We start from the raw sequence: 12,412 nt of genomic DNA on the forward strand, positions 1-12,412 counted from the left end.
TTGTATAGTAGGTTAATTGCACCTAACTAGGTGTTTTATTGTAGTAAAAAATATGTTAAGGGAGGATGCAATTTTTGTAGTCAAACTTTATGTAGGAATAATGTTCAAAGGCATACATATGATATGAGAGTATCAAGCCAAACATGACGACCAACATGCAGAGTGGCCACAGAGTGATAGAGGTTGGGAGAAAGCAATTCGGGGGTATTCAAAGTTGAACGAAAGCTCTCCCATCTGCTTGGCAAAGAATAAAAAAAATCCTTTTCCACAGGTAAAATGTGTCTAACCGCATGCACATTTTGATCAACAAGCGAAATTCATAGTGGTATGTTCGAGAAAAACAAAATCAATGCTTTAACATGCTTCAAAAATAGAATCTCTAGAACACTATATATCTGTTTTTGCGCAGGGCAATACAAAAGTCATTTGTCCATACAAATATGCACGTAGTTAGATTACACATGTTTTTTGTGAAAAAAGTTACTCCCTCTTATCTATAATAAGTCTCGCAGTTTTGATCTAAGGTTAGTTCAGAACTGCGGCTATTATTTTGAATAGGAAGGGGCAGAATTTGTTAAATAGCTTTGCTTTTTTCCTTTTGAGTTTTTTCCAACCAGTTTGGGCTCCAAATTGCTGACCACGGGTGAACTTATCTCTTTTTTAGGAACAGGTGGACTTACGGCGAATCCTATTTGGTGCAGGCGCCCGTTAGTTTGTATTTTTGCAAACATGGTGCTAGGCCGGGTCATATAGTTTTTCTTCTTCCGTGTGTTTTAATCCGCAAAAATTGCACGCGCTGGTGGCGATTCAAACCAACGACCTCCCTCTTCGACACAGACTAGTGTAACCACTACGCCAACCAGCCGGATCTGGTTAATTAGAAAATTTCCTTCCTTTTATTCTTTCTTTTCCGTTTCTCCCTTTTTTAACTTTCTTTTTGTTTTCCTTTTCTATTTTTTCTTTTTTCTTCTTCCTGGGTCAATGAATTGTCTTGCAAATACGTGAACTTTTTCTTCAAATCGATGAACTTATTTTGAAATTCAATAAAGTTTTTTAATTTTTGTGTAATTTTTTAAAATTCATGAATATTTTTTCTTTATCTTATGAACTATTTTCAAAATCGATAAACATTTTTTTGGATTCAATGAACTTTTTCTAACTTTGATGAAATTTTCTCAATTTCGATGAACTTTCCTTAGATTCGATGAACTTATTAATTATGATAAATTTTTCTCAGATTTGATGAACTATTTTCCAATTTTGATGAACTTTTTTACAGATTTGATGAACTTTTTTTAGAAAAACAATGATTTTTTTTCCAAATTTGAAAAAAGTTAATGCATTTTTGAAAAAAAAGTTTTCTTTCATTTCTTTTTTAGAAAAGTCACACATTTATCAAAAAAAAAGGAAAGAAAAAAGGCGAAAAAAACCGTTACAGAAAAAGAGAAGAAAGGAAAAAAATGGTTTGGTAAGCTTCCCACACCGGGGGCTTTGCGAGGTGGAGAAAGAATGAAAGAAAGCAAACGAAGTTAGTGAGCACAGGTCGTTCGATGGCATAGTGCACTGCTATGTGAAGGGTAAGGTCCCCAGTTCGAATCCAGCTCACCCCGCTCCCGGACTTCTTCTAAAAAAAAGGAGCTCGTCCTCCCTTTCCCCACCTGGGCCAAACTTGAACTTGGGCTTCCTCCTTGCCAATTCAACTGGTCCAAAGACTGGCCCACCGATGCAGCCGAGGCCAGCCCAGGACGCCGTCTTCTGGCTTCTGCTCCCAGCACAGCGCCGGCCTGCAGCTCTGAACCCTACCGCCAACGGTGCGGCGCGCGGCCGGCCGGAGCGTATCCTCGCCGGCTATCCGGCGCCGCCACCAGGCACCGTCTTCCGCAACTCCATACCTTCGGGTGCTCACTCCTCCGGGCCCCGACCTCAAGACCGTGTCGGCCGCTCGGCGGAGCCCGTGAATCCTCAATCCTCAGGGCTCAGGCTGTCCACTTCCTCAAGACCGTGCGTCAATCGAGCTCCAGAGCAAGGGCAAGGTGAATTTTATTCATTTGAATTCGTGTATTGCAAACATTTTGATTTTGTTCTGCCCACTGAAAAAACTGAAGGATATATATACATTGATTCAGTGGTGTACTGTTGTTACATTAGCTTGTCACCTTCAGTTATTTTGTGACTTACTCTTATCCTCTAGCAGGATTCAGTACACGTCTGGTTATCTAACTGCTAAAAGCCTACAACCAGAGCTATATGTATCCCTGTTCTCGACATCGATGAATTCAAGTCAACAGTTTATCCCGTTTGTTAGATGTTAGATGTGTGTGGTTTCCTTGAAAAAATGCGCGGTGGTTTGCTCCCCGCGCTGATCTGCTTCTCGCTATGCAGCGGCCACGGACTGAAGACAGGGGCACCACCGTGGTTTGCTGCAGAATCTGAAACCAACCAATTAACTACAGAATCTGAAGCCTCTTTTTCAACTCAGTACGGATAATATTATCTTGTACTATTATTTTCTAATTTTGCTCATGTTTATCTATTTTGTTGGATCGTTAAATGTCGATTTCCAATTCTACCATAGCTGTGCAATTGAGCTATAGTTGTTTATGCCATGACATGGGATACTTTTCTGGTTAGTTATAAGCGATGAACATTTAGCCTGGCTTGCTTGAATCCTGGCTCCGCCAATAATATATATAACATTATATGATAAAAATGTGAAGTTCTAGTTAGATCTCTTTTCTGAACTTCATTGCCTCATGGGTTGTATGCAGACTCAGCATGGACTCCCTTCATCTTGTGCACGTCAAGCTTCTGGCTGCCGACCTTCTCACGCTCACCCCCCGACATACATCGCCGGCTTCCTTTGTTCGCTGTGGCCGTACAGTTGCTCGTGCCGAGGTTGTCGGGATCGTTGTTTCACGTGACCGCAGGGAGAAGTTTCTCCGCTTCCTGGTTGATGATGGCACTGGCTGTATACCGTGTGTCCTGTGGTTGAACCACCGGTACCTGAATGCAAACAGTTCATCCGATTCTGATCCAACTGGAGAGATGGCATTGAAAATGTCGGAGGTGGTACGCCTGGGCACCCTGTTGAGGGTTCGTGGGAGGATTGTCATGTACCGTGGTGCAATTCAGATTGCTGCTAGAGACGTGGTTCTAGAGGAGGACCCTAATGTGGAGGTTCTACATTGGTTGCAGTGCGTTCACATGGCCAAGGAATGTTATGATTTGCCACTACCTTCTGCTTGAGTTGTGCCTCGGAGGATCTCATGCTCTATAATGATCCCAAATTGTACGGTGTTTCTTTCTGTGGTTACTGTTGAGCCAACTTCTTCTAACGCGATCCAGCGTGTGTACGGCAAACATCGTTAATCAAATGCCTTTTTTGCTCGACTGCATTTGATTTACTTCATTTAAGTAGGATTACTATCTTGCGTGCAGTTATTCATTAAAGGCATACATGGTTAAACTCAACTCGAAACATGCAAGTCTTGCTGATGATATGATTTATCCAGCGGTTATATGTCTCCGGAATATGCAATGGAAGGCCTCTTTTCTGTTAAGTCTGATGTCTATAGCTTTGGAGTATTGCTCTTGGAAACTGTAAGTGGTCTAAGGATTAGCTCAACCCAGAACATCAATGAGTTCCCCAACCTTATAATATATGTAAGATTATGATTTACCATGGCAATGTCCGGAATGCCTTGACCACATGACTTAAATTTTTTTGATTCGATTTATTCAGGCATGGAGTCTATGGAGGGAAGGGCTGGCAAAAGATCTTGTGGATCCATCTGTTTCAGGGAGCTGCTCGGATGAAGAAGTTTTGTGTTGCATTCATGTCGGGCTCTTGTGTGTTCAGGATGACTCGGATGCGAGACCACCCATGTCAACGGTTTTAACAACCTTGGAGAGTAGAAGCACACCACTTGCAACGCCTGATAAGCCGCTGTATTTTTCTGGGAGAAATAAGGTAGCAAAGAGAGCAGACTATGGCTAGGACTCTGTGGATACGGAGACTCTTACAGTAGTAGAGAGACGGTAGGGTCTCGAAGTGAGTTTCGCCCGTGCACCGTTTCTCAGTTGTCCCAACAATTTGCTAAAGGATTTATCTGCCACTGCAATCACACGCACTGGAGTTCTCCTTTGATGTGGCATGGTATGCCTTAAAGAAATTCTTGTTTTGTATTTGTATTTTCCTCTGGGGTTCCACTGTGAAGTCTGGACTCTGGACTATTACAGTTTCTATGTCGTGACGAGTACGGAATATTTATTTTATGGTAAAAAAAAGACGGAAGTAACAAAGATTTTCCCTTATAAGAGATACAGAAGAAAGGTTGGATGTGTTTCTGGATGCTGATGTTGTGGCTGCCTGATATGTTTTATCCGGTTACTCTTGCTGACGGTATTCTGAAGCTAATCGGTACGGCTACTAGTGCTGTTATCCATGACATCAAGTTGTTAGCGTTGAAGTTTGTTTGAGTTTCCTTTATTATTCATGTAATTGAGCCTGTAATATGCCGGCTCACGCTATCACGCGATCTGCGAAGCATGATGCCATTATTTCATATTTTCCATCACAAATCTTTATTTTGGTTGTGTGTTCTTTTGGGCATAAGCATCAAACCAAATCTTATATCCCTGGCAGGCGACAATTTCAGGGACTGGGTAAACAAAATCTTAATACCAAGACAACAATAATCTGATTAACCAATCTTATATCTCAGGCAAAAAAGTTGATTGGAAAACCGGTCTTGAATCCTGGCACTAAGTTTTCTTTCATTAACATAACACTAACTGGCTTCAGTTGAATTCAAAACAAAGTTTGTACCAAGGATAATTCAAAGTGAAACACAACTGAATTTCATAACTAGAAGATTCAACAAAAAGTTTAGTTTTATAATTTGGCGGGGGCGGCGAGGACGCGTACCCCTTATAACACAAATTATGACGTCCACTCTCCCACAAAGGGGTAATGGTAGATCAACGTGCTCACTATGTGCAATGTGAACCATTGATGTAGGCCATGAGCCTTTTTTTTAATCAACCCCCCCCCCCCCCCCCCAAACTTTATTCAATAGATATAATAAATACATCACCAATGAGTAGGGTTACAATTTCATTCGAAGGTTTCAAAATTCAATGAAATTCTAGCGAACCCAATCAGTTCATGAGCTACCTTATTTGCTTCTCTATTACAATTTTCGAATCTAGAAATAGTAAAAGCGCATGCCAAATGATAGTAGTCGTCAAAAACCGATGCCGCCGCTCCCGCAAAACATCCTCCGCTCTTCAGTGTTGATAACCTCCATATTGTCAGAATTAAATGACAAGATGATGGCATCCCACCCTTTGCGCAAGAGACAACCCGAATCTAAGAGCCAGAGCTTCAGCTGTCAGAACATCTGCGCACCAGTCTATTTTCTCATTCCCCTGCAATGAATTTACCTTTATGATCCCTGAGGACCGCCCCAATAATGCCCCTAAGCTGATCATGATCAAAAGATGCATCAACATTAAGTTTTACAAATCCCACAGGGAACGGCTCCAGAACTCTCTTTTTTATTGTCGCTCTGGGAGAGGAGGCAGGCCATGAGCCTTATTGATCACCCATAGACCCCGTCCAGATTAACGTCATCACACTCGCTGTACCAATCACTAGGCACACTTTTAAAAACAGAAATAGAAGCCCAGCATCTGCAAATTCAGCCTTGGGCTACAGACTTTCAGCTAACCGGATACCCACTTATTAATCAAGCAGAATTGAGAATAACTGGCTTGCCATGCAATCTACAGTATATACACCCGAGGTAATACAATTTATTCTCAGCTCATTCTGCAGCGTCAGAACTCATGACACTGGAGCCTTTTATGGAAGTAACATTGACAGCTAGAGAAGCTCTGTATGGTGCACAAAAACAATTCGACGTATTCCTAACCACTTGATTTGTCAGTTCCTTCAACAGCCACCTTTGAATCAATGGAAGTTTAAGCTGAAAAGACTTTTCACATGTTTCAGATCGATCAAACATACTGGAATATACCAATCAGGATGTCAAACTTATATATTGCATTGATAGTGTAAACTGTAACCACACAATCAAAATATTTTGTTGCCAATATGTACATTTATCTCACGCATGCATGCAACAGATAACTGACTCTGGGTAGCCTGCAAGTGATGTGAGGAGCTGGGCAATTACATCCAGTAACAAATGACCAGCGTGTTTTTTCACTTATTTCTACAATTGTATTGCCACAAAAATCATGGTGTGATCCTGCTTGCGATAATCTGCTTTCGACCAATGATACTCGACATGACATTTCATCACTCGGGGAGAAAAATGAACATGGCTGGCAGTTCCGGTGCCTCAACAGGAACAAAAAAAATGGGACCAGAGGCTGACCATGACAATCTTTTCTTCAGCTTATGCTAAAATCGAACATAGTATGAACCATTAATTCTATAAAATGCTTAGCAGCTAAAGTGAGACACAATTCCAAACAATGCAACAGAAAGAAGGAATTACGACAGATCATTTCAGCACCGGACTAATGGAATGAATTGCAACAAAACATTTTACTGAAAAAAGTGGACTATAATGCAATCATTCCATTCAATGTAACGGGTAGTCCTCCAAGCACTTCTTACAATCAGGTGAAACTAGCAAGTGACCGAATTGAGGGGATAATCTGCCACATTTAATCATCAGCAAGAACAAAACCAGATAATCAGTCAAGAATAAAAAGAAGACCTGGATAAAAGGCAAAGTCAAATCTTCAGTTCAATAAATCGGCCTATGCCGAGTGTGCGCGTGCCGCCAGCAGAAGTGCTTCCTGGTGTTGGTCAGAGACAATGACAGTCCTATCCCAGACTTTAATCACAGAGTGGTCACCAACTCTGCCTGAATTCTGCTTGTCAGATTACTGTTGTATTGCTCCCAGAGGCATCATCTCCCTGGTGACCGTCGTCGGAGCCACAGGTCAATATTGACTACATACCTATTTACACGCAAGTCGCTCAAAAAATAGGCGATCCATGGTCAAGGAGTCAAGATGCATTCCTTAGATTTGAAGATATGCTTGCTCGGGGCTAGTGGGATCTTGCTGTTGTTATACATTCGTCGTCATGCAGTCCGAATTTTGAACGTATCGGCTGCAAGGTAGGTTCCAGCGAGCAACTTCTAACATTTTTTCTTGTTCCCCATCACCTGTTTCTTCTTGCTTCATGCAGGAACAAAGAAACACAACTAGAATGCACAGGGTGCCTGGTCAGCAACAACAGCAGTGTATGATGAGTCTTGTTGGCTGAAGAAAACAATAAAGTGGATGTTCTCGGGTAGACCAGTGTTAAATGTATTACTGATAGTGATCACAGAGCAAATAGGAAAAGATAAAAGACAAGAAATGCATTGCTCATAAACTTTCTACTGTATGTGAAATACATATATTTCTTTTAGTGATGAATTAATTAACAGCTAGAAATCCCGCATTTTATAAAGGATTTTGCAACTGTCAAACCTTAATTTTTCTTTGAATTTTGTTGACTTAAATGTGCATCAAGTCTAAACTAGTAATGATCTAAGAATAAACAAACTGGAAGGAGATTTACTTTTGTCAAATACTCAAATAAGCACAGATCAGCAAACAAGTAACTGTGAACACCAACTCTTCACCTTATCCATGATTCACATGATACCTAAGATATGAAATAAGAGCACCCATGAATCCATGATAGCAATCCTGGTTGGATCCACCCACCAAATTTACTTTTCTCCCAATATTAGAACATGCATGATAATGTGAGAGCAAGGCCATTTCAGGAAAGACTAGACCATGTATGTTCCTACCAACCAAATTATTCTGACAAGTACTATTCACAGCACAAGCAACATTGCAATGACTTTTTGGCAATACCTTGATCAATCAAACTTAGCATTACCACAGATTGGTATCATCAGCCAACTTTTCTGTTTAAACCAAGACTTCTTACAAGAGATTCCTGATCACAGCTTTATATGCATCGACAGAGAAGCCCGCGGGCTCAAACTTGGTATAGCAGCTGATCATTCGCTACAACAAAACATGGAAACAGGAAACAAGTGTATATTGGCTAAATTTTTAGTAGATGAAACCACTAGATGACCTTTAAGAAACAGTGAAAGAAGAAAATCTCGATTAAAAACCAAGTCAATTCTTCAGTTCAAAGGAAAACAGAGACACGAGACAGAACAATGGCAGCCATTTCAAAAGCTGGCCAAAACAGCTTCATGATTTTTAGAATCAACATGCTAACCACTTCAGCCCAAAAGGATGTTCACAATTTTCACACAAGCATAAATTGCATGCAACCATGAAACAGTCAGCACATAAAAAGAAACTAGCCGGCTCATAGTTGACCCAATTCATACGCATTGCGCCAATCACAGGACAAAAGAACATGGCTGACACTTACAGAATTTAAAGTGGAGCACAATCTAGAAACTGAGCCTGACCATGATAACCTTTCTACTACTTATAAATAAAGGTTCTATTTCTCGAGCTTATGTTGATATCAAACATCACACGAATCATTGATTCCTTAAAATGGCTACAGATAAAGTGAAGTGATAAATATAACTCCAAATGAATAATGATACAACATGAAGGCAGAATTAAAACAGTATATCTCAGTACTTAACCAAATGCAATTGAATCATGAATAAAAATGAACCGCAATAGAACATTTCACTGAAAAATTGGCTAATTGAAACAGGATAATTTGCCTCATTTCATTGTCAGCTAAAACAAAACATAAAAACAGAAATACAATGAGAAGTTAATTCTTCAGTTAAATGATCAGAGAAATATAAACATAGAAATATAAAGTAAACAGAGACTTGCAATTTTAGCATTAAGACTCACGGCAGCCACTTCAGCCCAGAAGAATATTCAGAGAAACATAAACATAACCATGAAACAGTCAAGCTTGTTGATCATAACTTGTCTATGCATCAACATGAAACTAGCTGGCTCATAGTGGGCCGAATTCACACACACTGCAACTCATGAGGATACTGACAGTTGGGCTAGATAGAATCAGCACTTGACATAACATCTGTCAGATGAAAGGCGGAGAGTTGGTAACATAACCCTCTAGTATTGGAAAGAAGGTGTGTTGAACAAGAGTTTGCTTGAGACGAAGATTTGCAGGACCGAGGCCTCTGCGATGGAAAGTAGCGACCAACTTGCCACCAATGTCAAGCTGAAGTAGCCACTCACCAAAATTGACCAGTAGGAACACATCACCATCCGAAGGCATGACCACCACCCAAGAACTTTCGTCAAACTTTCCAAACCGCAGAGTGAGCTCTGCAACTGAGAAGTCTACCCGGTATTTGCAGGCCCAGACCTCGCTCTCGTAGTCCTGCGCCACCCAGATATCAATGGTTGTCGCTGCATCATTAAAGCCGGACATGCCAAGCATTTCATCCATCTGAAACAACTTAGCATGGCCAGGAGGAACAGCCGGAGCGCGCATCTGCCAGAACAACTCAGTCGTGGTGTCGAACACCATTATCATGTTGCCTGGTGGGCGCCAATGCAGGCTACCACGAAACAGGAGAGACCCAAAGGTGAATGTCAGCACCTCCGCTTCGAGGAACCCTATGTGCCTCGGTGGCTGGCCGGAGCCTAACGTGAAGATGTAGGAGCCGTCTTGAGCGGCGTCAGGTACCAGTTGATGATGCATCGATACCGAGTCCCGGAACATCAACAGTCGGTAGTCGCCGGTGGGGGTGTGTGGGTACATCCCCAAGAGCGAGTACTCGACGCCGGAGCCATAAGCCAACGGGAGGGGAGCGTACTGACGAGTCGCGGGGTTGCAGACGGCGAAGCGCCAGTCACGGACGCTGGTGTTGCGGAAGGAGAGGACGAGGAGGCCGTCGCAACAGGCCTCCAGATGGTGGAAGTCGGAGTCTTGCGCAAGCCGCGCGACGGGCCGGAGCTGGAGCTCGCCGGCGCCTGCCCGCTGGTGGAAGGGGATGATGTCGAGGGACTCGACCTCGTCGCCGACGAAGTTGTAGCCGTAGAGGAGGGGGAGGGTGGGCTGGAGGGCGTTGTGGGCTAGGAGGAAGCGGCGGGTGGAGGTGGCGCTGCGCCAGGCGCGGCAGACGGCGCGGCAGCGGAGGAGCGATTTGGGGGGCAGCCGGACGAGGATCTCCCAGATGGTGATCTCGTCCGGGAGGCTGCCGTCGGGAGGCGGCGCTGTCACTCTTGCGGCATCCACCATGGTCGCCGGCGGCAAGCAAGAGGAGTGAACTGAGTGGTGGACTGCTTGTGGCAGGGAGTGACGGCGGCGGCGTTGAGGTAGGTTTTGCCTCTCGTCTCGTGGATTGAACTGGGCCTCACCCGCAAAAAAAAAGATTGAACTGGGCCTAAACGGCCTGGGCCAAACCTGGGCCTGGGCTGAAGCCTTCCACAGGCCCAGACACTCGGCCCAGTAGTACGCCCAGCGAAGCGCCAACCCTCAGCTCTGAACCCTACCGCGAACGGCACGGCCGGGCGGAGCGGCGCCGCCGCCACTAGACACGGTCGGCTCGTTCAGTCGTCCTCGGGCATCCCTTCATTGAAGGGCATCAATTGAAATCCAGAGCAAGAGCAAGGTGAATGTTATTCATTCGAATTCGTGTACTGCATTTTTTTTGTCCACTGTAAAAATTGAAGAACAAGTGCGTCTTGAGTTTATACATTGATTCAGTCTTCTGAAATCTATGCTTGTCGGAGAGATGTTAAGTGTATGCGCTGATTCAATGTTGTACTGTTAGACTAGCTTGTGGCCTTCAGTTAGATTAGCCTGCGGCTGCTACACGCAGAGCTGCTTCCCGCGGTGATCTGCTCCCCGCGGTGATCTGCTTCAAGGTGAATGTTGTACTGATTCAATGTTTGCTCCCCGCGGTGATCTGCTTCTCGCGGTGCGACTGGAGACAGGAGCACCGCTGTTGTTTGCTGCAGACTCTGAGACCAACCAATTAACTACAGAATCTGAAACCTGGTGTTCAACTCAGTCTGGAAAATGTAGTCTTGTACTATTATTTGTAATTTCGGCCATGATTATCCATTTTTTGGATCGTTAAATCTCGATTTCTAGTTCTACCATAGCTGTGCAATTGACCTCTTGATATAATTTTCTGGTTTGTTATAAGCGCTAAACTTTCAGTCCGGCTTGCTTGAATCCTGGCTCCGCCAATTTTATATATAAATCCTGGCTCCGCCAATTATATATATATAGTGTTACTATTCATCACCCAGGGTATAGAATAAGTTATTCTTCACCCGAGGTAGTCTTACGATCGCTTCCTAAATAAATTACGTTTAGAATATAAATATTTACATGCATATTGATTTAATATGTAAAATTTGGTATAAAAAACAAAAAATATAGGTTATAAGACCAGAAAAATCACATTTTATGTATGTTTTAAACTATGTTTTTACATTTCGTAATTTTACGTAACATAAAATATATTTTTACGGCGAGTACATGTTTTCTTACGTTCTCTTTATGTATGAAATAAGACCAAATTTACGAAACGTAAAAATACGGTGCGTTGATATAAAAATAGAGAGGGGGTGAAGAATAACTATTCCTCACCCAGGGTGACGAATAGCGCGATATATAGCTCTTTTGCTTAACTTTTCATCATGTATGGTAACAATGTGCAGCTCTAGTTACATCTCTTCTCTGAACTTCATTGCCTCATGGTTTGTATGCAGACTCAGCATGGACTCCCTTCATCTTGTGCACGTCAAGCTTCTGGCTGCCGATCTCCTCACGCTAACCCCCCGACATACATCGCTGCCTTCCTTTGTTCGCTCAGGCCGTACAGTTGCTCGTGCCGAGGTTGTTGGGGTCGTTGTTTCACGTGACCGCAGGGAGAAGTTTCTCCGCTTCCTGGTTGATGATGGCACTGGCTGTGTACCATGTGTCCTGTGGCTGAACCACCAATACCTGAATGCAAACAGTTCGTCCGATTCTGATCCAACTGGAGAGATGGCATCGAAAATGTCGGAGGTGGTACGCCTGGGCACCCTGTTGAGGGTTCGTGGGAGGATTGTCATGTACCGTGGCGCAATTCAGATTGCTGCTAGAGACGTAGTTCTAGAGGAGGACCCTAATATGGAGGTCCTACATTGGTTGCAGTGTATTCACATGGCCAAAGAATGTTATGATTTACCACTACCTTCTGCTTGAGGTGTGCCTCGGAGGATCTCATGCTCTGTAATGATACCAAATTGTATGGTGTTTGTTTCTGTGGTTACTGTTGAACCAACTTCTTCTAACCGATCCAGTGTCTGTACGACAAACACCGTTAATTAAATGCCATTTTTGGTTGACTGCATTTGATTTACTTCATTTAAGCATCAGGGTCCGTTT

The 12,412-nt window shown here is 43.1% G+C and overlaps 3 protein-coding genes and 1 non-coding gene across 7 annotated transcripts; 2 read left to right on the forward strand and 2 right to left on the reverse strand.

The window, feature by feature from the left end:
- The first annotated feature begins 1,749 nt into the window (after positions 1-1,749).
- Positions 1,750-4,355, forward strand: LOC125546079 (CST complex subunit STN1-like). 4 transcript variants are annotated; one of them, XR_007300427.1, is made up of 4 exons: positions 1,750-2,033; positions 2,769-3,289; positions 3,439-3,663; positions 3,743-4,355. XR_007300427.1 is itself a non-coding variant. In XM_048710213.1 (3 exons), the coding sequence occupies exon 2, from the start codon at positions 2,776-2,778 to the stop codon at positions 3,244-3,246; it is 471 nt and encodes a 156-aa protein (XP_048566170.1). In that variant the 5' UTR covers positions 1,750-2,033; positions 2,769-2,775; the 3' UTR covers positions 3,247-3,289; positions 3,743-4,355. The 4 variants fall into 4 exon arrangements, 2 of the variants coding, with proteins under 2 accessions (XP_048566170.1, XP_048566169.1); XR_007300426.1 differs by having other exon boundaries at positions 1,751-2,033; positions 2,769-3,350; XM_048710213.1 differs by lacking the exon at positions 3,439-3,663.
- A 549-nt stretch (positions 4,356-4,904) lies between these two features.
- LOC125549777 lies at positions 4,905-5,069 on the reverse strand. The gene has a single exon (XR_007301497.1). It is a non-coding gene; the product is annotated as a U1 spliceosomal RNA (small nuclear RNA).
- Positions 5,070-6,558: 1,489 nt separating this feature from the next.
- LOC125546078 (F-box protein At5g49610-like) lies at positions 6,559-10,343 on the reverse strand. The gene has a single exon (XM_048710211.1). It carries the CDS (start codon positions 10,265-10,267, stop codon positions 9,098-9,100), a length of 1,170 nt encoding a protein of 389 aa, XP_048566168.1. The 5' UTR covers positions 10,268-10,343; the 3' UTR covers positions 6,559-9,097.
- A 167-nt stretch (positions 10,344-10,510) lies between these two features.
- LOC125546080 (CST complex subunit STN1-like) lies at positions 10,511-12,377 on the forward strand. The gene is made up of 2 exons (XM_048710215.1): positions 10,511-10,640; positions 11,752-12,377. The coding sequence occupies exon 2, from the start codon at positions 11,759-11,761 to the stop codon at positions 12,227-12,229; it is 471 nt and encodes a 156-aa protein (XP_048566172.1). The 5' UTR covers positions 10,511-10,640; positions 11,752-11,758; the 3' UTR covers positions 12,230-12,377.
- The last annotated feature ends 35 nt before the right edge of the window (positions 12,378-12,412 follow it).

Source organism: Triticum urartu, chromosome 3, assembly GCF_003073215.2.
Source record: "Triticum urartu cultivar G1812 chromosome 3, Tu2.1, whole genome shotgun sequence".
NCBI lineage: Eukaryota > Viridiplantae > Streptophyta > Magnoliopsida > Poales > Poaceae > Triticum > Triticum urartu.